The sequence below is a fragment of the Haemaphysalis longicornis genome, unplaced genomic scaffold (genome assembly GCF_048455015.1).
Source record: "Haemaphysalis longicornis isolate Haplotype H1 unplaced genomic scaffold, Haemaphysalis longicornis Haplotype H1 scaffold_10, whole genome shotgun sequence".
Taxonomy (NCBI): domain Eukaryota; kingdom Metazoa; phylum Arthropoda; class Arachnida; order Ixodida; family Ixodidae; genus Haemaphysalis; species Haemaphysalis longicornis.
In genome coordinates, this window is record NW_027526204.1 from 126,177,617 (window position 1) to 126,204,430 (window position 26,814).

Sequence of the window (26,814 nt, forward strand, 5' to 3'; positions counted from 1 at the left end):
GCTGCTTCAGCATCCAAGAACACATCCAGCGCGAAGTAAAAAACCTTCACCATCTCGCGTATGCAGTTGGCCATTCTGTAACCCTTCAGTGGCTCCCTGGACACTGTGATGTACTAGGAAATCAGAGAAAAGATGAGGCTGCACGCAGGGGCCAAAAAAGGAACAACAAAATGAAGATTTTCTTTACAAAAATGATGCCTCAACTATGGTCAAGGCACTAGCTCTAGCAGAAAGAAACCGCTTATGTTTACTTCGGGTTTTCTATTCTCAATTGACCCACAGATGCGATTGAGGCGGCCAGAACGACTACCTCGCCGGCTGGAAACGTTATTTCACAGACTGCGACTCAACGCGGCGTTCACTAATGCCTACTTACATCGCATAGGCCAGAGTACAAGCCCATATTGCGACCACTGTGGCTACCCCGAGACCGTCGAGCATGCCTTCTTAGAGTGCTCCGCCTACACGGACGCAAGGAGCCGGTTACAGAAGATGACATGTCTTCACTTTGGACCAATTACGCCGAGCCTGCTACTTTTACCATGGCATTCTCCATCGTCTCACCGGAAAATTATGGATGCGTTATTTGGCTATCTTGACGATATTGAGACTTTATAGCCCTTCTTATGCAGCCAGTCCCCGCTACATCCCATGTCCCTCTATATGACCCTATCTCTTTTTTTTCACCTTTCCTCTACTACTCTTTTTACTACTCATCTATCTTTTCCCCATTATCTTTCCTGCAGAGCAGCATGTCGACGTACGCACGTTGGCAAACCTCTCTGCATTTGCTTTTTTAATAAAGAGCTTCTCTCTCTCAGTCATCACACAGCGGTGGCACCATATCTTAGAAAAGTGTTACACCTCTCGACACACCAGCTAGTTTAGAAACTCGTTCAAAATATTTTCTCTGTTTCCTGTTTTTCTCAAACAGGGAATATTTCTATTCTTATGTGGTGCCACAGAAGCAATATTTCTGCTACTGACAGGCTTCCTTCCAGTTTTAGCAATAATTTAGCAGTCCTCGCAGTTTTAGAACACGGAATGTGAAAGAGTTTATGACTACGGCGAACTATCAGCAAGACGCAATAGCAGATGTTTCAGGAGAACACCTCGATCGATAAGAAGCGAAAGAAACAACGATGAGCGTTTCTCTCTTGCGACGTCGACGATGTTCGGGTTGTTCATCGCGACGCCTGCGGTAATAAAATACCCGTGAAAAGCATGCAATATATTTCCCATCTCCCGGTGTTTTCTGGCGCATGGAAAGAGGGACTATTCTCCAACTGTATTGTTGTTCTTTGACCTGCCCGAAACACGTACGTCTCCTGCGAAAAAGCTGTGGCTGTTTCGATTGCTTCAGTTCTAGCAGAACGTCGCCAGAAGAAAAAAAAGTTTCGCGTTGTACCGTCCGATGGTTGATGCATGTACGTAAACAAATATTTAGTAAACCAAGCCAAACGAAACCAACCGTAAACCAAACGTAAACCAAAGTTCAGTAAACCTAAACAAGGAGTTAAGCGAATTAAAGATCGGCATTAACAAAACTTGTTGCTGAGCTAGTTGGTACATAGTTCAAACAAAGTTAAAAAACGTGGCGCAAACTAGACGGGACAAGAGACGGGCCTGTATCTGTGTTTCTTGTCTCTCTTGTCCCGTCTAGTTTGCGCCACGTTTTTTAACTTTGTTTGAACTAAAGATCGGCAGTGCGCGGCTTAGCGCAATGAAGGTCATATTTTGCGTTTATAAATGAACGTGGGGAGTACTATCATGAAAAGCCGTGGGTATGTTGCGAAAAGCGATGTGTTATTATAGCAGACAAGGCGCATCTACGCTTCTTTTGTTGCAAGCGTGGTCCAAGGACGATAGGTTTTCTTTAGTCATTTACAGGTATCGTTTTCTTCTCTCCCTTCTCCGCTTCTGCCTTTTTCTCCATCCCGGCTCTCTTCCCTGCTTTTCGCTTCCAGTCACGTTGTCCCCGATTCTGCTCACTTCATCCCTGCCTCCCTGTCTCCAGATCGCTCCCCATCACGCCACCAACAGGTGACCCATAAATAAGGCCTTAGTGGGTCACGGGTGGCTAACTAATAATTTCTGGGCAACGGGTCCCTTAATCGCTGACCAGCCTACCCCCCCCCCCCCTCTCTACGCTGACCAGCCCACCCCCCTTCCCTCCGGCGGCTCAAGTTTGACCTCTAAGGTTGACCCAGGGTTGTTCGTCACTAATTATTTGCCGCTGATGGCTAGTAAATTTGTGCCCCAGTATCCTACAGACCCATCAGTATTTTTCTGACTCTTTTAGGTGGCAGGCAGACAACCAGACAGGCCGACAAGCAGCCAGGCAAGCAGGCGTTACAGCGTTCATCTAGACCAAAAAAAGCTGCAGTTTATCGTTTCGTAAACAGTGGGTAAGGTTGTGCTTTGCAAGAACAAATCATTGAGGGTTTTGTAGAAAAAGTGCCTGTATTTAGGAATAACGCTCCGCAGCAACAATGCAAAGGCGAACGACCTGCCGAGAAATGCAAAAGTGTTCGAACATAAAACTCCGGGCGCAGGGTGAGAACGTTCGAACTAAAAGTGTGACATTAAGCCTAACGTTTGGCGAGCGTAAACCCACACCGCCGAGGGTCCAATTGAGTGTCGCGCTTCTTTTATTTGCGCAGCTTCCGCAACCGCATCAACCTCAACAGCCAAAGGGAACGGCATGCCGGCGTAAGCACGTGTACGTAACCAACAGACGCGCTCTCTTTTGCAATATCTTTTTTTTTTTCGCGAGTTCTTTTAGCTTATTCGCGAGTTCAGTGCTCATAGCTTCTCGATAAGTATTCAAAGTGCGTAAGCTTCCCTACAGTATTTTTGAGAAGCTCTTATGAAGACTCAACAGTCTAATGCTACGCACCAAGCAGCGGTCCCTGCACGCGCATCCCAGAGCAGGAAAGAAAGCGACTCTCTTCTATTTATTTCCTTGTTGTTGACTTGTATCAGATGAATGTCATTTTTGTCTGTGCCCAACGCATTAATTTTTCGTGTCAAATAACAAACGTCTTAGAGTAGGTTTTGGGTTGTTTGGGTGGCTCTTAAAGATCCTGGGGATATTTTCTTCAGGCTGTATAGCATACATTCCCTTCTTTCGTTATGGATGCGTGCAAGAAGGTGCACATCCGCAGCGTGCATTGTTTATTTACATGAAAATACAATGAGAAGGCTTGTGCTACGCCACCGCGATCGCGCCCCAGACAACGTTGTTCAGAGTACTCGAAAGCGGCTTTTGTGCTCCGAATTTCTATCGTAGTCATCGTTATCATAACGAACTTACTCTCAACCCGAACAATTCTGACGTGATTACGGTGTTGAAGGCTTGATATACTCGGTAACGAACGCAATAAATAGTATACGTACATATATTACCAGAATCGAAACCGACGAAACCCTTCCAGGCGTAAAGAATACATCCTAGTCTACTCAGGATGGCGTTCTATGAATTGAAGAAAATTACTCTTACTCTCTTGTCCTGTATTGAGGAGCCGGCCCACAAATCGGCTAGATTTTACTGTTAAATAAAGTTTTCTCCTCCTCTAGAGTTCAATTTTAGTATAACGCATATCTGAATATTCGGAAGATGCGGCCTTCGTATATGTACCGAAATATCCCTCCATGTCTGAACAAACATAGCGTTACTGTATTTTTGCCGTAGACGTTACTCGTTTCGCACAATAAACCTCCGTACTGGTTAGACCCCTGGTATAAACCCAACACGTGCCAATACACACAGTGGGTTATTTGGAACTCAACCTGTAGTTTTTGCAGCCCACAGTGCGTGTCGGCATTCTTTCATGCCATGGAAACGTAAAATGATGTGATACAACACTTTCGAACGTTCGGCAAGGTTTTAAAAACTATTTTTCCTTACATATGATTACTGGGAATCGTAATGCCTTCTGCCAAAGCCGACAGCCCCGAAGGCATGGAATTTGTTTTGGTCGTGTATTTTCGCCGTTCTCGTTTACTAGCAGCTGGCTGTTCCCTTTTTTCGAAAGCTTGCTTAATACAGAAGCGGTCGCCTAGCTGCGACTCTTCGCGCTTCGCATAGGACCGGCTTCGCAAGGAATGCGGCCACGCCGGCAATGTTTCTTCCGTAGCGGTATCCGAAACTATACTCATATCCAAAACACAGGCCCTGAGCTAGTGCATGCGATTCTAAGTCTATTATTATGATTAAATGTTACGTACACACAAAATACGGTGTGGGCAAGCATCAGACGTCAACCGAGCGCAAAGAAAAGGCAGTGAGAGCAAGCTCCAGTGAAGCAGACGACAAATCCGAGAATCCCTAAGCCGACGTCACGGAGGCGCGCTTCGTAGCGACGCTACTGGTCGCGCTCACCGCCAATAGTGGCGCGGGAAACAGCAGGCGACTATGTTTGATGTAGAATTTATTTGATATCGCAAAAAACAAGCATTCATGAATTTTTGAATAAAGGAACACTGCAAATATCACTTATGTATTGATTCTCTGCCTCACATTTGCGTAATGTTTTCTTCTTGTTCAATGAAGATTGCCAGCGGACTTAGACGTTGAGATTTGGCTGTGGGTATATTGCGCAGATTCAGTTTCACCTTGGCCGGGTGGCTGAATCTAGTCACAGACAGACAGACAGACAGACAGACAGACAGACAGACAGACAGACCAAAATTTCTGCGTTGAAGTAGCCCAAGAAAGACTATCGTGGCAGTGCAATGCCGGGACGTGCGGGAGGAAAAGCAAGCACAAAAAAATTGTTTACAAAGCAAGAAACGCAAATGCTTGCGGAGTTGTTAACTAACTAACTAACTAACTAACTAACTAACTGACTGACTGACTGACTGTAACGGCGTACTTGCACGAATGCTTTGCTCTGTGGACAGCCAATGCACTCGCCATTTGTACAAGTGCGGCACGCACACACACAGCTGGCTGGCGCCGCATCTTTTCACGGTGCTACGAGTTGTGCCGCGCCTCCGCCAGATGGCACCACGGGTCCCGCGACCGAGAGAAGATGCAGTGAAACATCCCCCTCGCGAGGGGCACGATCAAATGCAGAGCATTTCCGGGGGCGCACAACGTTAAGTAGTGTGCGTTACGTTAATGTTGTTGCACTTGTGGCAACTGCTGACGAGAGAGCACTCGTCAGCAGTAATTTGACTGAGTCAACGATAGGCGCGTTCGTAGCGTCCCATTCTGTGTCGGCTTTGTGGCGCAGTGGGTAGAGCCCCATGTACATTGCGTTCCGCCCGCAAGGTCGAGGGATCGAAACCGGGCGCCGGATAGTATTTTTTTTTATATAGTAGGGACAACGACGGTGCGGACTACAGACGTCAACGCGGGTGACATCGTGAGTTACTGAAATGCTCTGCATTTAAAAGAACGCAACTCCCGCTGGGCAAGTTTCAGGCAGAGGCGCGAGAGCCCTGCGACGGCGGTAAATTTGAATTGCATTGGGTGGTAGCAGTGAGAAGATAATGGCGCTACAGCCCATTATGGCGAATCAGAGCTCTGCACTTTCGAGAGCTTTCACATTAAGTGGAACGGCTTTATTTTTTAGGAATCGCATCTCTGCCCTGTTTTTTGAGGACGACTTTAGCTCATAGAGACTGAATAGTAGCACGAAGATCCTCAGCAACAGGACCCTCCATAGGAACACGTTATATACGTATAAGAATAGAGGCCATCTCACTACTAACGTCGGTTCCACGGCTCAGTATGTCCATAGTTCGCAACGCTATGCTCCCTTGGGAGCGTTTGATGCAATATCTACGTCTAGCACTGTTCCGGTAATTAAAAGCACGCACTTCGTTTGAAGGACGTTAAGGTGACGAAAACTGCTCCACGCCGATTACTTTGATCAGCTTCTACACTGTACTGCGCAGTTTGGCAATGGTTGTGCTGACACTCACTTCACGTGGCTTTGTTGGTGTTTCGGTGCCCCTAGTTTGAAGATGTGTACTGCTACATCAGAGTGGAGGAGGTGTTTACAAGTGCCGTGTAAAAACCACGGTGAAGAATTTCATGTAGCTTCAACTCACCGCCCAACTGAGAAGCCCACCGCAATATTCCCCGCACTTCTAAATATCAAACGGCCATGGTGAGCACACTCCTGAACCATAGTTGCAGTGCTGGTTGTATTTAGCTCCTTTAAAACACCTTTCTAGGAGATCTTTTAGGACGGCGTTTTCTTTCAGAGCGAGCACTATAGTGTTTCCTAAACATTTCCACGTAAGAGAACTAGGGCTCGCAAAATGCACTGGTACAAATGAATACTTGTTTTGCTATGTAGCCTTCTTTCCTATGAATGTAGTCATGATTTAACTCTATACAGGCTAGAAATGTTGATGCGATCACCGTAATATACGCTTCACGCCGCTAGAGAATCGCCAAGGTACGTGCTTTTGCGACTACTTGGCGTTCGCCTTTCGTGAAATGCTCACACTGTAGTACATGGAGGCAAAATTCATTCTAGGTCCCTACACCATCGTTATTTGAAGTCCGCTCCTCCCTAATACGAAACAAGGGCCCTGTTTCGTCCTCATATTGGTACTCTTGCATGGCGTGGTGGCGTGCACTTTGGCTGGTAGAACCGGCACCTTCATATTCATCAGTGCCACGGAGCATACAGACATGGAGCCAATTTTTGACGCCCCTTGCTTCGCGCTGTAGCGCCTCGTTAATTTTGAATACACAAAGTTTAATAAGTATTTCGAGCTATCTACCGCTGCTTGACGCGAGTGACAGTAGAAATTGTTTCCGTGAAGGGGCAATGCAGAGAAAATAGAAGTGTATTTTAGTCAAAAATATTTTGTTTTATAGTGCCCCCAGCGCTTGTACGGAAGCAAATGATGCTTTATTCGCTGAGAAATTAAGCAACTTAAGTTGAAATTTTGATTATTCCGTCCAATCTTATGTTTTCATGACGTCTGCAATGAGATCACACGAACAGGTTTTTCAGTGCTGCGAAGCCTCGTTTACTGGGTCGAGCGCGTAAAGACGAGCGTTGGAGAACTCAGGTGTATTCCACTTAGCGAGAGTGACTTCCCGGGCAATGGACCGCAGCGACCTTGCTGCATCAGTGCGTGATAGAGGGATGCCGGTCAATCTTGCACTTGTGTGGGCGCCATGAGCCGCTCTATCCGCCTGTTCGTTCCCAGTAATGCCGCAGTGGCTTGAGAGCCACTGGAAAACCATATCATGTCTATGCCTCACTAATGCGTCATATAAGCACCGGATTTCAGCCACAAGTTGTTCGTATGGGCCGCGGCGGAGGGCAGACTGGATGCACTGAAGAGCGGACCTCGAGTCGCATAGCACAACCCATTTTTCTGGCGATTCCCGCTGGATGAATAGAAGGGCCTCCTGAATAGCTGCCACTTCAGAAGCGGTTGACGTCGTCAAGTTGGAAAGCTTAAAATGAATTTCGGTCGACTTTTGTGTTATCATAACAGCGCCGGCAGAACTGGACGTGGTGACCGACCCATCCGTGTAGACATGGACCTTGTCTGTGTATGCCTCATGTAGAAAGAGTAGGGATAGCTGTTGAAGAGCGCTAGGTGGAAGGTCCGCTTTCTTTTTTATTCCCGGGATGTTTAAGTGCAGTTGTGGCTGTGACAGGCACCAAAGTGGCGACGAGGGCCGAGACGGAGGTGCGCAGCTCGATGGCAAGCTCCCACTGTGAGCGGCAACCACCTTACAAAAAGATGCCTGCGGTCGTGTTGAAGGCAGGGATGCAAGGTGGTGATGGGGCAACCGGGTGAGTGGCCTAATGGGTGCCCTCAGTCGCTCCACTGTCATGTGGGTTGTGATCGGGTGATCCCTTGCAACGCAAATTGTGGCCACAGTTGAGGCGCAACGCGGGAGACCGAGACACGTACGAAGACCCTGGGCCTGTATGGCCCGAATTGCCTGTAGGTTGTTTTACATGTGTTGGTTAATACAGGCAGGCTGTAACGCAAAACACCGAGAAACAGGGCATCGTATAGGCGTAACATTGAGTGCACGGAGACACCCCACGTCTTTCCGGCCAGAAACTTCAATAGCTGGACCACTGCAGTTAGCCTTTTTTTCAGGTATGAAGGTGCAGGCTGTAACGCAAAACACCGAGAAACAGGGCATCGTATAGGCGTAACATTGAGTGCACGGAGACACCCTACGTCTTTCCGGCAAGAAACTTGAATAGCTGGACCACTGCAGTTAGCCTTTTTATTTTTTCAGGTATGAAAGTCCTGGCCCAGACTTCAGGTATGAAGTCCGGGCCAGGACATGACTGCTCCCCGACGATAAGACTACACTCATTAAAAGACAACACTGCTTTTCTTACAAATTATAGGGAGTTCAGAGCTCTGTATATGGGCATTTCCAAAACAACACTTCAAACTTACCTTATTTGACTTTACTGCAGTACAGTCGAACACGGATATATCGAACTCCAAGGGGATCGCGAAAGAATTCGATATATCGATAATTCGATATATAAAATACGCCTATCTAAAGATTATCTGACAACTCCGCACATCACTGAGAGTTTTCTGAAGTCGTGGAAAACGGTAGTTTACCGTTTTGACCCTCAAAGCACGGAAAATCCGAATCGCAGCATGATGACCAACACACTTTATTTATCATTGAAATGTCTTTGAGCTTCGCTTGTTTTTTCTTCTGCGTCGTAAAGTTCGCCAAATTGTCTTCAAGATTACAAACACGCACAAATAAAAAAATCAACGCTGTACACTGTGCCACAACAGCGGCGAATAACGTTGACGTCACCTCGGCTGCAGTAGGCGGTTGGGAACGTTGTCAGGCATTGAGTGCCGTTATCTTCAGTATCCGAACCGAACAGCTCCCCCATCTGGAGGCGTGCAAGGAAGTCGCTTTGCACCCGACACGCTCCGGAATAGCAGGGGCGGGTTGTGCTGCATTCGCCTTTACGTCAGCGTTGATGCGTGCATCGCCCTCAAAACTACTGCGAGGAATTCCGAACGCCTTTTCAACCAACACCTTTTCAGCAGCCTGCACCCGACGAATTCCCACCTTCGTTGCTCCGAAATGAATGCCTTGGACAAAACAAACATACAACGCCGCAGCGGTCCCCCAGCACGAGCCACCAAACAGCTCAACCACAGAAAAATAATGCCCCGGGTCAATTTCTTTTGCTCCTTTATGTCCTTTCGCCCCAACGACTATCCGCGTTCTAACTATCATGGAGCTGCCCCTCGTGCTAGCGTGAAAACAGCTGTTGAAGGCCATCGAAGCGACATAATGCCGCGGACGCCGCCTCTGTCTCACCAAGTCAGGCAGCTCCTGTGATGAGTCAACATTATCATCAACTCCACCCCATCAGAGGAAGCAAACTTTCAGGGGCACATTCGGCGCGGAATTCGATATATCGAATTTGCCCGTGATCAGGAGTTCGATACACGCGCACAACAGCCCTATACTTTTGCATGGGATTTTCGAGGGGATGTTTGCACTGTTCGATATATACAATAATTCGATATATCCGTGTTGGATGTATCCGTGTTCAACTGTATTCGTTTTTGCTTCAAAGTTTAAGACCGATTGTGGTTGACCAACGGTTCGTTATACAAGGGCTACATCAATCCCTATGGTCATTCAGTTGTTCCACGATATTCACATCATTACGAATCGCTTGCGTTTTAAAAAGGTGCTCGTGATGTTTTAATATCCGCGGAATCATTCTTTTGGCCCATGCTTTAACATCTACGCTACACATTGAAACTCGCGGCTCTAGATCATACTAGTGTTTGGCCTGTCCAACCACACGCACGCAATGCTGCCCGAAAGTTTTCCGGGCTCTAGATTTTTTTAATCTGTACTGCTTGGTTCGCCAGTCCGATATAACATCATGACGAACTTGGGTCCATTATTAAAACATCCCTGAAGGTATATGTCAAAATGACACAAAAGAAATATTTGACGGCAAGAACTACTGGTCTACCATGTTTCCCTTTTTCTGGGTGACGCTTCGACCCTCTACTTTTATCCTTATTATTACGTTACTTTCATTACCTACTATGCTGCGTTCATCAACCGGATGTAGAACCGCTGGCACTCGAGCACGTTGGCAGGCTTTGATTGTCCAGAAAATTGCATATAACGAGGAATATCGGCACTGAACTACTGGGTAGTTTTGGTAACTGCGCATTTTTTTTACACCGCGCGCATTTGAACTTTATTTCGGGGTTTATTCAGGCGTGCCGTAGTAGATGGTTATGCCTGAATTCATGCTAGCTGGGAATACTAAACGCGCCCCAAAATCTTCAAACACGGTTCTTTTAACACGAAAGTGCTTTATTCCGGGATTCACGAAGATTTCACATACGTCATATCCGTCACAGAAGTGACGCTAGTAGAACGAAGCAAGCGGCCTGTCAAGGGTGCTTCCCTGCACAGAGGCTTCTTGCGGGAAAGCAACCTTAGTACTAAAGAGTACAACGTGGGTATATTAGTCTCTTTTGGTAAGATGACATGTCATCACCCCGCTACAAAGTGGAAACCAATAGCAATCATCATCATCAGTACGTTATACTTACGGTTGTAAGTTTTCGGGGCTTATATTTTAACATGAAAGTGTTTTATGCCGGGGTGCACCAAGATTTCACTGAAGTCATTTCCGTCATGGAAATGACGCAAGTATACCTTTGCCAAAGCAACCCGCCAGCAGGACGTCGCTCGCCAAGCTCACCCACAAGACAGCCGCCGAACCGCAAATCATGCTCAGCTACAGATTTCGCTGCACATTTCACTTTGGTGTTTTACCTATTCCTATGAAAGGGAAATCAACCACAGAATTTTTTTATTTTTTCGCCGTCATCAAAAGACATGGCCACTGAAGCAGGGATTGAGCCTGCGTACTTGTGCTGAGCAGCATAAGGTCTTAGCCGCACACCCTCATCGGATGGCTTCCCGGTAATCTTGCATCGATTAATAGTTCGCTTAATAATAGACCCTTTTGCAATAGAGAAGCGGTGCTTGTACATTGCCTCGCTTTGCATAGATATGAATTCAACAACATGAAAACCTGATACGAATTCGCCAAAAGTAGTCATGTATGGCTTACATGGAAATGCGCATTGCGTTGTTGCAGGTATCAGAACAACGAACGGATGAAATTTGTAGTATTTACATTACAAAACAAAAGGTAATCTACCATCGTTCCAACGTATGTTTGAAGAAGCAATAGGTCTTACATAGGAAGCAGCTTGGTGTAGGGATATTTAAAACAGAGCCGCTCTTTTATGCTAGCCGCATGAATCATCTATTTCACCGAACTGTTTCCTCTCTGGGTGCTGCCTCAGGCGCGTCGGTCACCGGATCTTCGCACAATGGGCCATAAAAGACTTCAACTTTAGAAAGGGTACACGCAAAAATGAAACCATGTTCTACCCATTGTGAAATTGGCTGAAACAGTGGAGCTGTGGTTCTCTTCTGCCAACTCGAGCGTCAACGGGCGCTCGCCGGAGAACGGCAGCGCAGTCACCTCACAAATTATGATTGGCAAAAAAAATCTGCACCTAAACGACATCAGCGGAAGGCTGTCTCCCCTACCTCTCCCTCCCCTAGCGGGAAGGGAGGAACTCGCTCTGCGAGAGCACTGTACCCTTTATCTGTGGGTCTGGCAAAACGTTTCTGAGAGGCGGTTCTCAGACCCACCGATAGAGGCCGCAGGTGTGTCTGGAGACCTTCAGGGCTTAGATATGGCGAAAAGGCGGCTGGAGTGTAGGTGGAACAAAAGTAGGGAAGAGAGTGGGACGTAGGAAGGGTAATATAATGAATTAGAATTTTTAACAGAAGAGGGGAGGTAAACAGGTGCGCAAGGGCAGGAAGGAGGAGAGCGATGGGAGTTTAAAAGTGGGGGGAGGGGGCTAACAAATTAGGTAAGTTAAGGGAAGTGCAACTAAGTAGAATAACACAGGCGAGTCGGTTGGTGACAACTGACATCCCAATACAAAGGGAGGACCTCTAATCATCACCGTCATCAACATTTGTTCCTATCCCTGCGGGACGCACGACCTCCACCAGACAGACAAAAATGCTCGACCTACAGATCTCCGATTGATAAAGTCCATTCCTCCCGTATTTATACGATTGAGCAACAGGCGCTTCTGTACACATCAACAGCCGGCACATGTAATAATGCAGCAGAGATACAGCCCTGCAGACGCGAATGAAGAGACCAACAGGGATCACATCACTTCGGATGATACCATATAAACCCAAGTCAGCATGTGTTCAAAGATCTTCACTTCGTTCGCTTCAATGCGATGCTTTCAGCTTCCATGAACGTGTCCGGCAGTTCAACACCTCGAGTCTCCGGTAACATCGCGGCCGTCGCTGCACCCGCAATGCCAGCCAGTGCAAGCAGTGCAGAGGAAACTGTCAGGGGGGCGTGCTTGTTCTGGAGGACGTGAAAAAATATTCATGAGTTAATACGCGTTGTTCCGAGTTAAGCCTTCGATGAAGCACGCTTCTTATCATTCTCCTAAAATTTTAAAACAAGGTGTTCCGATTTTCTCTTAATTGTGACAGGGAACGTGAAATCTACGTGGCGCACACATTAGCAGTGAAGAGGTTGTCGAATTCTTTCTTCCCTGTTCAATATTTTACAGCTCTCTGATAAGGCGTCACTGTCACAAAAGTTATCTGAAAGTCACTCTCAAGCAGGGTTGCTAGGTACTCAGAAGGAAACGTTGCCGGGAAATTGCCGAAAGTAGCCAAAAAAGTCGCCACCTTAAACTGAATGTTTGAAAAGGGGTCAGACAACGTCGCCATTTTCAGCAAAGCGATGCTAGTAAGTACTTTTTGATTACATTGGCGAAACCATATTAAAAATTTATTCGTTTTCTGTGGTGCGAGAACGCGACAGTGGTTGATTACTGTCTGCAAAAAAAGGTAAAATATGCCGGTTTAGGTGAAGCATTCAAAGAATTGAATAACTTGGAATGGGTGTTTGCTGCAGAATATGTTTTACCGCTTTCACTGCCTGTTTACGTACACTTCCGACCCATCTACATGACATCTCAAGCTCTTGTAAGCTACCGAAGCATTACACTTTCAAACGATAGCGTTGCTTTACGGGTTGAACGCTGTTCATACGATAGCAAGTGAAGCATATTAAAATGAGCAAGGCGAATTTCCGTTGGTTCCGGCAAGTAGCGCTTTACTGTGGTATGTTTCAGTGACTGATTTGTTGGTTCCTATTGTGGACTTTCACACATAAACGTTTTATGATTAAAGGTTTCTTCTGGTCTTGGTAAGTAAACAAGGGCTCACCCCGTAATGCCTGTATGCGTTGTCAGTTTCGCGCAAAGCCCGTGTTTTTTCACCAAGATGCACCAAGTCGCCCAACAACAAGTTCTTCTTAACTTTGTTCTGTTATCTTTGTTTGGTTTGTCTCTACGGCCTAAATGCACTGAAAGATCATAAAAAGCCGCTCTTTGGAAAGTTGGGCATCGGAAGAGCCCGAAAATATAGAAAATTATCAACGCTCAAAGCAGCTAGGGAGTAACCGAATCGCAACAGAGACATTTTCGTCGCCACGAGTCCGGCAAAGTCCCTAGTATGACGACAAATCGCCAGACCTGGCAACCCTGCTCGCAAGTGCGGTAAATTCAAGATGCGTTGGCAGAAGTGATCTCAGCCCTACCAGTAAAAATCCAGGCGTGTGGGCCTCCGAGAGGCCATTACTGCGCTTTTACTCACCAAGTGGCTAATGAATGGAGCCAGTATGCCACCAATGCGGCCCATGGTGAAACATGCGGCAAAACCAAACCCGCGAGCGGCCGTGGGGAACAGCTCTGTGGTCCACACCCACTTCACCGAGCCAGACAGGACGAGGAAGAAACGGCCCGCCATGGACATGGATAAACTCAGGTAGGGGATGCCTGCACACAACAAGCAACTCCAGGCTTAGTAACTCTTTCCTAAATGCCATCCGCTCCATGCAGTAGGCGGTTGTTGATGGCACTCAAATGGTACTTTTGTAGTGAAGTATCGCGATCCTCGTAAGGTACACAGGAGGAACATTTTAACGGAAAGCGTTACTTCCCTGCACTGTAAATCGATTTACACCCTTCCTATCTGTAACCAACACCCTTACACCCCATCAAAAAGCAAATAAATACACCCTTTGACAGGGTGTAAGTAGCGATAACACGCCCTTTAGAAAGGTGGATTCTTGTGTTTTTGCTCGGTTGTAACGGTGTTATAACCGAAAAAACATCATAAAGGCTGTTTTCCTTTCTTTTTCTTGATAGGGCATAAAGGTTTTATTTATAAGAGTGATTTGACCCTTAAGGGGTAAATCATCTTACAGTGTAGGCTTTTTTATGTTAAGTATTACAGTGCCATCGCTGACCATGCCTGCGAAGCGTGACCCGAAATTACGTGATCACAGCTAAATGGAAACGTCGCCAGCAGCCGCAAGTAGCTTTAGAGCAAGAGCAACAGAAGGCGAAAACAGTAACACATCTCTTTGTGTCCTTATAAGGGTTTAATTGAAGTTCGCGTTGGAGTTGGTATGAGGGTCGTTCCGACGAAGCAATCCTTTCAATACAATTAAGCTGTAGGTTGTCTTTATGGTCGCTTTAAACTGAACCTGCTTGCCTAACGCTGCCTTATTCGACGTAGTATGGACACAGAACTACATGATTTGCAAATTACGATAAAACCTTCCAGTAACGTAAAGCAACCTCTTCGCCCATTCGCCGGCTGGCCAGAAAAGTGTAGAAGCGTTCAGCTAAGAAAATAATTCATTACGGCATGGTCACTATAAAACAAAGAGCTGCCCATTACAAAGAGATACCCAAAACATCGGGTCGACCCGATATCCAAAGAATAGTTTAACCAGGACATACCTCTCATCGGTGGCGAAAACCCTTCGAAAAAGCGGTCAGATTTCTTTGGGCCTTATTTCTTAGCACTATCCCATCCTATTTCCATCTACCTGTAATTTTTGCCCTTTACGCAGCACCTTGTGCCATACAAAGATCGCCTCTTCCTACGAGTAGTGGCCTGATGACCTCGTTTACAAGACTCAGCAAGATCTTGTGTAGACGGTGCGGAGATGAAGCTGCTGCCATTGGTCCCGGAACTAAGAACGCTTCAAAATCAGCACATGAAAATAAACTATCAAGCACTTATTTTATCTATACCAGTTAGATCGATTCTACACCCCCCCCCCCCGGGTTACCTCACGGTTTAGTGGGCTTAGTTCTACTTGCAAGTAATCATGTCCTGCTACTCTCTATTTCTTCTGAGTCAGACGGTCTACTTAGAAGGCTAAGTTCAAACAAGTCCACGTCATCATGCTAAAAAGTCAACGTAACGTGACAAGCGCTAACATACACAAGTAAGAAAACCTCTCTAAATGCTCACCGCTGTAGGAGAATTGAGCTGCGACTGCTGCTGTTGCGGCGAGGAGAAGGGCGGCCACCTGGGAAGGTCTCCGGCGGCAGTAGTAGACCAACCCGAGGCCCACAAATGCAGCGGGTATCTCCGCGGCCGTTGAGACGGCGAAGTTGACGTAACTGCTGCCCTTGATGTCGGCAGAGCCCAAAACGACGGCGAACATGATAAAGTTGTCGCAGAACCTGCGCATGTACACAAGGCAACGTGTGGATGCCATCGATGCTCCACTTAAGCCGTTGCTTTTCGCACAACCAGGTAACCCCAAGTACGTTTCCCCAATTGCGACACTTCTTGTCAGGACTGAGGATCAAGCACAGGCCTTACGGGTTCTAAGGCGGGGCTCAGATACCCACTTGGCCAGAACTAGTCCCCTTATAAGAATAAACGATATGAGTTCAATAAACTCGCCTTAAATAATTATACAGTCAAGGATGAGGAAAGATTCACCACCAGAAACGGCTTGGGTACAGGCGGTTGCTCCGTAACTCTGCATGTTCGTTTGGTGTAAAAAGCGGTCCAGGTATAATCCCACTTAAAGACCCACACTATTTTTGGCTTGATTGGTCAAGAATTAATATAAAATACGCACACTATGCTAGCAATGCTTTTTTTCATGCCTGTTTGATACCACGCTGGCTTACCTGCTTGGTAGCTTGCTTAGTAAGGCGGAGCATTTCAGCATGGTATGCTGTAGATAGCTTTTTCGGTAAAAAGGTCAACTGTAGTTTTACCACAGTCGATGTCATTGTAAGGACAGCCCGTAAAGTAATCGTGGTCCGCAGCCATGCTCCCTTTGATAAAGAAGCAGTTGCGTTCTAGCTTCTTGAAACAATTACAGATCTATTGACATTTTCATTATAACCACATGAGGAGTTGAATAATTGATCAATTCGAAGATCCCGTCAATCTAATTCTAAGTGTACAACAAAAAGCTGTTTTAAGTTCATTGTCAAATGAATGCTCAAACAAATATGCATAAGAAATGTGTATATACAACAATAAATGCACAAATATTATTAGTATTAGGCTGAAAACAAGCATAAACAAACTATCAAACCTCAAGCTGGTTTCATTTCTTATCACTTCAATATGCTTGTTGCAGGTATAAAATAATGCTTGCAAACTTCACGTTCTGGCGAATTTTTTTTTTTTCAATTTGCTTCTTCAAATGGGGAGAATAATTTTTATTAAACCAAAAATATACATATAGCATAAGTAAGAGATTGCCAGTGTGACAGTAGGTATAACGTTGCAGTGTAAGCACAAAAATAAAGTTTACGGACCCCCATTTCAATCATTTCGACTAATTATGATACTTTCCCGACTGCCTACCTTGCAGTTTCTTAAAGTTCGCTGATGTTTACTTGCACATCCGGTACTACAGTTTACTAAACTTCGAATGAAATAGAAATCGGCATCATGTGTGGACATATTGACTTACCAGACGACAAAAAGAAGTACCATGTTCCTCCTAATTATTCGGTGCTTGAATATCTCGAGAGGACCAACGGCCAGAGTAGAGGACTCTCGAACTTCCACCACAAGACCATGAACGACGGACTTCAAGTCGGGTACTACGCGCCGATTCATCTTGAGTATCTTATAGATGGCACGCTCCGCCTTCTCTTCTTGGTTTGTGGTGATGAGCCAGCGTGGGGATTCTTGAATCACACTGGGGAAATAGGTTGTTTCTGAAATTCATTGAATATCTAAGGCGCTTTGATGTCACGACACAATATTCTATCTCACCGGCGTGTTTTCCAATCAATCGCCCCGTCACTCCCTAAAACCTTTTTCCACAAAAACTTTAGGCAAGCTCACAGCATGAATGGCAGGCAGGCTAATACGCTGAGTGCCGAGACCAGCTGCAGGAGCTTCCAGTTGCCCAGGACGTAGGCAACTCCGGGCAAAAGCAGGGTCGGTATTGCAAATCCTGCTGTGTAGCCCAGGTTGAGGAACGTCCGGTAGCGGGGGTCGAGGATCTCGGCAACTGCGCGCAATAGCGTACATTTGTTACCGCGTTCTCTGGGAGTATATTTTAAAAAAAGAAACTGTATGAGAAAAGCTTAAAATATATCCTAGCTTCTGTGGTTTGAGATTGACGGAGTGTCTTCTCCACGATCCGGTGTTTTGTTCAAGTAAAGGAAAAAAACATAGACATCAAACAATTGTCGATTATCAGAGCGTCTTCTCGAATACTGACGTCCTAACTAACAACGATGGAAAAAAACGTTATATAATTATACATTTATTTTGCATTTGCTGTTTACTCTTTCAATTGTTTTAATCTTAGTGTTTTAGAGATGATTCACTCTAGCTTGAAGAAAAGATGAAACCATAAGATACAAAACAAGACTGGAGCTCTTCGTTTCATTGGGGGCGCCTTTAAAGGAGAATGTTTAGCGAGGCTGCTACAAATAGGACGACGTAAAATCAAGGAGAATAAGTGGACTTTTGACATTGTAGACTTCAACATTCTAAAAATACCCACTGAATTTAGCAAAAACAGTCCGGGACACTCTCCCACATTTTATATCCCAACCCACCAGTTTTCACCTGCTATACCGCACCCATACCTCACTCTAAACGGTAGCTTCTCGCTACGCATAGGAGGTTATGATATACTAGGGACCTCGGATTGTTGCATTATTTTAATCACTGATGTTCCGTACTCGGTTGAAAAATTCCAATTTCTAGGTTCAGAAATTTCCTAATGTTATCAACTTTCCACCGAAGGTTTCTCAAGAATTCCCTGCAAATTTTCCTGCATTCTCTTTTTGCAGCCCATGGACCTCTACGTGGATTACTGCCCGGTGTTGGGCATTACCTAGCGCCAGTTATGTCTTCTTGAGGTAGCTTTCCTTCCAGGCGCAGAGGCCGTTCTGAGAATCAGAGTTTCAGCAGGGAATAAATTTTACGACTACCGCTCCGCAACACTTGACTATAAATTTCTTGTTTTGTTTTAAAGAGCATTTATTTTGCATTTTAAAGCTGTAAGTTCAAACTTCGCGCATGAAGAATAACGAGACATTATTGGGCAATTTGGGTAATTTTAGCTTAGCCCAGGACTGCTGGCGCCATCCCTTGTTGACAGCACGCGGACTAAGGCGCACCCGAATAACTTTTTTGTATATTGCACAGGAATACAAGCGAACAGGCTTCAGCCCTTCAGCCTCTGCCACTTCACGCTTTACTAACTCTTTCGCATTGAACACCCTTTTCTATACTCTCCCTCTTGCTTCATGAACAGGATTGGAAGCTGTCTTGGGCGCTTTAGGCTTGCAGGAACATTACTTCGGATATTTGAACACAAATCCGAGGAAGTGTTTAGAGAACTTTAAAAAATGTGATAAATGATGCGAGGTTTGGTGTGCTTACATTCATTTTCCTTTTTATTCCACGACTCTTAAATTCCCTCCATCTAATAAAGATTCCCTTTCTCCCTTTTGGCCAGAATGGCAGCCAAAAAGTTCCCTAAACTCTAATAAAGGTGTAGTCAGTGAACGCCCAAAGCGTGGCTGTGTTGTCTAATCATTACTGTATACTACATGAAATTTCATTTATTTCTTGTTGATTTGGCAACTTTTCTTTGTATCTATCTAGTTCATCATATTTCCCATCCGCACCACCTTCTGTAGAACTCCCCCAGCACCCAACGCCCCCCTTCCTTCCCTGTCTCCAGATCAGTGGGATTGCGATCGGGCCATTTCAGGACCTGAATTTTAAGAACACTTGATCTGACGGGCCTGAGCAGCGGCGACAGCTCGCAGCTTTTGGGATTAAGAAGAGGCCATCCACACTTCTGTTTTTTTGCGGCGACGCCACTTAGGGGCTGGTCGTTTTGGCGTCTCTTGTCGTCGTCGTAATCGTCATCTCATGTAATCACGGTACTAAAACACCGGGACACTCGTTTACGCCTCCCACTAGAGAACTATGTGCTTCAAGGACAAGAGACCTTTACGGCAAAGCTGTATACTTCTACCCCCAACTTTTTCATCCGCGTGTTCAAAAGTGCCAATGCGCCAAGAATACACTTATACGCTGCATGCGTCACCCATCCCTAGGCTTCACGTTAGTGGAGATGGCCCGGGATTTTCTTTAATTATTTTTCCTCGGCTCCAGTAAGCGTTTTACTCACTCCCTCATATAGGCAATGAATCATTTGAGGACAGTAAACAAGTGACATTTATGAAGGCGGCTGAACTGTACCTGTGCCGTGTGCGTTGAGTTAGGAAGAAGTGGAGACGCGTTTAACACTTACTCAAGGCCACCGAACTTGTCTGTGTTCCTGCAATGCCTATGCACGTGAAGAACCGCAGGGCGTTGTACAAATGAACTGAGGCGGACAATGCACTCACAGCACCGAAAAGTGCAACGCAGAACACGGAGCCGAAAAACACCGCGCGACGACCGAACCTGCGAGAGACGTTGAAACATGAGAAGGCATGCGAAAACACTCTTTTCGGGGCTTACTGCATTCACAGCTTCTGTTTATCGCAGTACGGAACAGCACAGGCCGACTTGCAACTGATAACAAAGTGCGCAGGATGAGCATATGCTCACAAGTGAAATTTTATTGGAAGGATTATATATCCTACACAGACGCTAGGGTGGAGGCGAAACAAAAATGTCAGGATAAAAAATAATATGTTGAAAAGGCGAACTAATTGTACACATTGCCAGGAAGCACCAAGAAAAGCTTTTTCCGCTTCGAACAACGTTGTAGAAAGCGGCCATGAGAAGGCGCCTACAGTGTAGTAGATGTGATAAGACTAAACATCTTTGCGTGTCTGCTAAACCCTGTGTAAATAAAACATCGCAGGCAACAAAACCAGGCAGGTAGCCACATGCGCGACAGTGGGCAGATAAGGAGAAAGGTACATTACTTTTACGGCGAAGCTGTTTACCTCTTATCGTGTATGCATCCGCCGCTCGCGTTCCCCGGGGGACATCCTGGGTGGCTTACTTGTGTATCAGGGACAAAAACTCCTTGCGGAAAAGCCAGTTTTATCATGAATGCTCTGCACAAAACGGCTGCAACTCTCGTTTCATAAAACGTTCTAGAAAAGCATAATATGAGAATTAGCCGCTAAGAAGACTGTCGTCACGCCATAGTTTATTTAGTGTTAATAACTAGGCAGGTGACAGTGAAGTTGTAAACATTGTCATATTGTCATGTGCTGCCAATATGTATGCTTCTACGGTAACGAAAGGGCAGCCCCGTGACTGTATGCTCGACTGAAACTCTTCTCGTGAGTTTCATTAGGCTAATAAATAAGGAGTATGCTCCATCGACAGTTACCAAGGGTGTGGGGTTTCGGGCACTACTTTGTACCGCACCTCGGTCAATGTCGTGCTGCGTTGTGGGCAATTGTTCAGCTTTGCTATCTAACCACGTTCACATTATGGAATAGGGGCGAATTTTAGCGCACAACGACAGCTTGTAAATCCTGATAAGCAGGTGTAGGCACAACGACCCGATCGGCCAATGTACATTTTCCCTCGATGGAGGATCCGGAACACGGTACAAAACGCCTGTGCGGTAAGGAATATACAGTATACTCGCGATAATTCCAACTCGAAGGGACCCCAGTGTTTTGCTTGAATAATCAGAAGTTTGAATTATCAGAAGTTTTCATAAATACGACTCGGGGCAACACACCAACTTGTTTTGTAATGAAACCCTCACATATTTATTAATAGCAAGCTCCCACACAGTACTGAAGTGATATGCACACTTTGAAAAAGATTACGAATGCATGGCTCCTTTGTCTTTGCATAAGAGTTCGGAACAGTTTTCGATGCCAGCAACGGCAGCCAGTTCATTCCTCTGACACGTGTTGCAAATGTGCAGCAATATAAGCGGCAAATGTAGTAGATATTTTCCGGCATGGTAGAGCAAAAAGTACGAATTTACCAAATTTATGCTATGAAGCAGTTTGAATTCAGCGGGATTAGAATACATTGAAAACATAGCGGGTTAACCAAAATTTCAAAACTTGTTGAATTAACCGAAAGTTAGAATTATCAGAGTTTGAATTATCGCGAGTCTACTGTAGTTGGAAGAGCGGTTAGTACGGCAACCTGGCTTTGATTTCTCTAGGGTGGTATCAGTCTTTCTCTGTATGACAGGACACACACGACCGAGCTGTAAAGGAGCATTCTCACCGTATGTTTTTGCTACCTTCCTCAGGACGTGGGAAATGCAATGCACACAAGGAATGGCTGTACGCTTATTCTTAGCCTTTTCTATAACAGTGTCAGCTCGATTATTTTTGGACTTATTTCCAAGCATTTCGTACAACTGGCCAATATTGAAGTAACCGGCTGCTTTGCGACTAGGTACCCGGACTTTAAATTGTCCCCAAACTGATCCACACGTGATTTCGTTAAGGCAGATTGGAGTGTGTTCATATCTGTATTGTTCCTTTACGAGTTTTGATGGGCTTATCCCTGATTCTCACGTGGTTACGATGACCACGGACTTAAGAGACAACGGGCTTGACCCTCCTTAAACTTCAGATTGAGGTCCAAGGCTTTTGTTCTTTATGGTACTTAGCCCGAATTTGTTCTTTTTGAAGGCTTCAATAATTTTTGTCACGTACCAGCCGAACTAAACTCCATTTCAGAAAATTAAGGAGTCGTCTTAACACTGAGAAGTAGCAGTGTTCGGTCCCGCCAAAATGTTTGCAATTCTATCCACGTAACTCGGACAATATTCTATGACAAGCGCGGCACAAGATCCAATGCAAACACTAATTTCTGAATGTGCAGGTTTTTCGGTCTCTCCGGAACACATGTGAAAACTCAGGAGCCCTAGAAGCCCTTCAGCAGTATTACCGCAGTTCGTTCGAAAGGCCTGTTTATCGTGAGCTTCATTAACGCACCTATTTATATTCTGATTCAACTTATCGTAAAGTAGGGATAAAACAGGTCGTCGGTAACGAAGGGGAAAGCGAAGAGCAATTTTCGAGGTTAAGGTCACCAGCTTAATCTATTTTGATTTTTTTATCCTTCTTTCTAGGAGTGTACTCGAGTGTACCCTGGTCCTTTTAATATATTTCAGTTGAGAGTGAGCGCCCGTTCTGCGCACATTTTTCAATCCTTCGTTTGTCCATGGTGTTTCATACCACTATGAACAAAATTCACCTCGCCGAAATGTTTATGTTGTTGTGAGGGTTAAAATTGGGTAGTTGACTTGCTAACCTTTATTTAAAAGAACTGAGTAAAATTATTCCCATCTATCGACCTTCGTAAATGTTATCTGTGGGTCTGAAGGCCAACAAAGCGATCAAAAAACGTTTGGTTGCATCTGCAGTGATTTATTACATTACATTGTGTATAGCCTAATAATGGTACATCAGGGAGGACCCTGCCGCAGCGCCTGTCGTGATAGAACCTTCATTTCACGAGGATTTGATCTCATTTGCCTAATCTACCTTCTCTCGATTTTTCCTAATGTTTGCAGTATGAAACTTCCAAAACAAACTGCCTTTCCTGCCTTGTAAGTGCATTTTGTGTTCTTATCCACTCGGCCAACTTAGTAATTAATGCGAGATGCAAAAAAATAGTTCTTACACCCATCCAAACATCTGTAAGCCTGGACAGCTTGTGCGTGGGCAGTGTACGATGCTTACGTACGCCTCGTTTTGAATTACGCATTTGCATGTTTTGTATCACCAGTGTAGCTGCCTTCAGCGTACCCGCAGCTGCAAAACAATTTCCCCTTGAGGAGAATTTCGACACGAAGTTGTCTAATTTAACACTTTGGCGTGTCGACCGCTTCGTCTAGTACCAATAATTCGTTAAAACCGGCAACTTTTATCAAAGGGTAAATTTTGTAATCGCACAGTCGTGCGAAACAAAGGCGAAGTACCAAAAAGACAATAAAAGACGGAATTTTTTACCTAAATACAGGTTGTTTTAATATGAAATACAAGGGGTTACTACGCATGATGTATTTTCTTTTGTGACTAATCACCGAATAAAAACATCCTAATTGTAGACACTTGAATGTGACTACCTACAACGCGTTTGTGTCACACCTTGCGTATACCTGTTAAAGGGACCCTGCAACGCTTTTTCAACTTTTTTTTTTTAATCCTAAGTGCTTGCAGAACGCAGTCACCCAACACATCCAGTACTTAGATTAGGGGGTGGCAAAGCGCCTCAGCCAAAAATTACTGCTCTATGACCATCAGATAACTTGTAAACTCGCTCAAAAGATTTTTCTCGCTTTCCCGGTCTGGACGTTCTTCGACGCTCGAATTACGTCACTAAGGCCATGTAGCAACTGTTGGCCGGTTTTCCTTTAGTTGCAGCAATGAATGCTTTTCAATAGCAACTTTAAAAAAAGCCACAAAAACAAAGCAGAAATGGAAGGCGTATCTAGTGCGACGAGCGAATCACGCAGTGCCGCTCCGTGCTTGCGATAACTATAGCTTTCCTTGTGGTTCCAGACGCGAAGTAAAGCGTGAAAGCGCTTATCGGAAGTGTTGCAGGGTCCCTTTAAAACTACATCTTTGGTGTTTATTCGTTAGCATTGGAATATTGATTGATTGTGGGGTTTAACGCGCCGACGCAACGCAGGCGATGAGGCGCGCCGTAGTGGAGGGCTCCGGATTAATTTTGACCACCTGGGGATCTTTAACGTGCGCCGAAATCTCGTACACACGGGCGTTTTTGCTTTTCGCCTCCATCAGAAAAGCGGCCACCGCGGCCGGGAATCGAACCCGCGACCTCGTGCTCAGCAGCGCAACGCCTTAGCCACTGAGCCACTGCGGCGGGTGTTAGCATTGGAATAGCAGCTAACCACTGAAGCTTTGACACCTATGTTCGCGTTTAGACAGCCCTCCATGTTTCACTCGTTAAGACGTCCGTACCAGCCATACCTGTCAGACAGATGCCCCATGAGGAGCGCTCCCACCAAGGAGCCGAAGAAGACAACGCTTGTCATCATCGAGCGCTGCCACTCATGTTGACACACGAGATCCCACTGAAACAGGAAGAGTTAAAAGGAGGCTTTGCATTCCGTTAGAGTCTGGAGCATCGAATGGGGAACGCTGCATGCTTAAACGGTCCATGAAGACAAAATACAACTTCGTTTAACTTTAAATTGCTAGGCTTCACTACCTCACTCAGCTCCATTCCGGCCACGAAAGACGTTTTTAACCTATGAAAACGCAAGAAATACTTAAGAACTTTCAAATTTCGCGCCACAGTAACGTGTTATTGGCGCAAGTGACGTCATATGGACCAGTAAAAAAAACATTATTTTAAGTGTGTTAACTGCAAGTTAGCATTCATGTGATTCGATCAAACGGAACTAGCAGCCCCACTACAATCGTCCATCCATGTGTCGAGCCGATTGATTAGTACGGCCGCCGTCAATCGCCCAAACAAGATTCTGAGACGTCATAGAAAAGTTGCCGGAAACTGGCTAGCGAGTCGCCACTGCTCCACACGTTTTCTTTAATATCTCCGTTATTTTTTCGAAGTTTGCAAGGAAATCGGTATCATTATTATCAGGACAGAGCAGTCTTTATAAGAAACCCAACTTGTATTTTGTCTTCATGGCTCCTTTAAAGGATACGTCGACACGGCAATTACCATCGAAGAATGGGTCGTTCAGAAACATGGCGGAGTTACTTCACAGAAAGGTAAATCATGAAACACACTTTACGTCAGCGCATTTCGCACTTTGCAGACAACATGACTGCTCCGACTTCTGCGTGACTGCATTGCTTAACCAATATTGCGTGTAGCATGCCTTAATGCTGCTCTGACCAGCCACACTAAGAGCTTACTCGCTTTAGGTATCAATTATTAGTCGCTTAAAGCACCACCTAACAAAGTTTTGGCGATCTTTTGTCTCAGATACCATTGCACTGTAACACCGACATACGACTCTACTGCGACTGCTACTGCCACTACGGCTGCTGCTGATGCTGATGCTGCTGCTGCTGCTGCTGGTGCGGCTACTACTACTACTACTACTACTACTACTACTACTACTACTACTACTACTACTACTACTACTACTACTACTACTACTACTACTACTACTACTACTACTACTACAAGAACTGAGCACGCCACTAACTCAAGACAGCCGCTAACCATCTCTCCATGAATAGAAGTGTTTTACTCCCTAAGCAAAAGCAAAGCAAAATGAACGTATAGTTTGTATTGTTAACAAGTTTATGTCTGACCTCAGGCACAGCTGATGATTCAGACGAGGACTCGTTGTAACTCCACTCTTCACACGGCACTGTCCTGGAGTGGTCAAAGGTCACATCTGAACCGTTGTCAGAAGACTCCACGAGAGGAAACATCCTGCAGGAATGGAACACGGGTACAGACGAAAGCGAAGAGTTGTTAACTGTTGGGATGGCATGTTCCTTCCACTGCTCTTCCGTCCAGTTCGTGAGAGACGAGTGGTGCGGTTTGGAACACCAGTGTTCCACGTCCGTTGCGATGAAGACTGCCGTAAACTGTGTCCATGACGACGGAAACGCGCGCACAAATATCAGCGCCAAGACGGCAAAATGGTAGAGACGGGGTGGCCCAAGGACGTCGCTTATTTCTTGCATGTTTGGTAATGTGCGCTTACAAAGCAATGATGTTCGCACGCTGTGGAGTGACTGAAAAGAAATCAAAGTAGAATGAATAGTCACTAAAAAGCGGTTACTTGAAAAACTGCCTTCCTCTGAGAAAACAAGCGATTCAATTCGGTTGCGGGAGATTAAGATTATGGGAATGGTTATTGTAACAGCGTACACTTGTAGACGCATTACATTATGCAGCAGCTTTCATAATGAATATGTTTCATTAAGAAGAAATGCAGTCAAGCAACTGTGTGAAGGGACAGCTACTTTGTAACAAAACAAACACTTTGAAATATGCTGTGCTCTCAGCCTATTTTTTCTTTAGGTAATAGTGGTAATTATTGTGGTAAAAAAAGTAAAAAAGTAAAAGAATGGTGGTAAAAAAGTGAAAAGTGGTAAGTGGCCCAGTTAAACAAAACCTATGCCATAGTACGAGATAAACAAAGTTGCACCATGCTGCATTTCTTCTCTGCGAAAAACAGAAGAGAAGACGTGAGGCGACCATACAGCTCTGTCTTTTCGCCTGTTGTAGCAGCGCAAACTTTTAGCGCTACAGTCCATTAAAAGCGGATCGGACAGCGCAATACATGAGATGTCGAAGTACACAAAAGCAAGCCATTTTTAATGACAAGTTATCATCAATCACGGCTTGCCCCTTCACTTGAACCAGACGCGTTTTCCATTTTATGCGGTTACTTTATAAAATCTGGCATTCCACTTGAGGCCACAGCACGCCTGAGCTATGTCTGAGGG

The 26,814-nt window shown here is 45.4% G+C and overlaps 1 protein-coding gene across 1 annotated transcript; it reads right to left on the minus strand.

The window, feature by feature from the left end:
* Positions 1 to 10,363: 10,363 nt before the first annotated feature.
* LOC144159264 (solute carrier family 22 member 4-like) lies at positions 10,364 to 26,046 on the minus strand. Its single transcript, XM_077690642.1, has 8 exons — positions 25,666 to 26,046; positions 24,346 to 24,449; positions 19,716 to 19,870; positions 17,276 to 17,444; positions 16,896 to 17,126; positions 15,422 to 15,636; positions 13,748 to 13,929; positions 10,364 to 12,443 (listed from the first exon to the last, which is right to left on the minus strand). The coding sequence occupies exons 1-8, from the start codon at positions 26,044 to 26,046 to the stop codon at positions 12,288 to 12,290; spliced, it is 1,593 nt and encodes a 530-aa protein (XP_077546768.1). The 3' UTR covers positions 10,364 to 12,287.
* Positions 26,047 to 26,814: the final 768 nt, after the last annotated feature.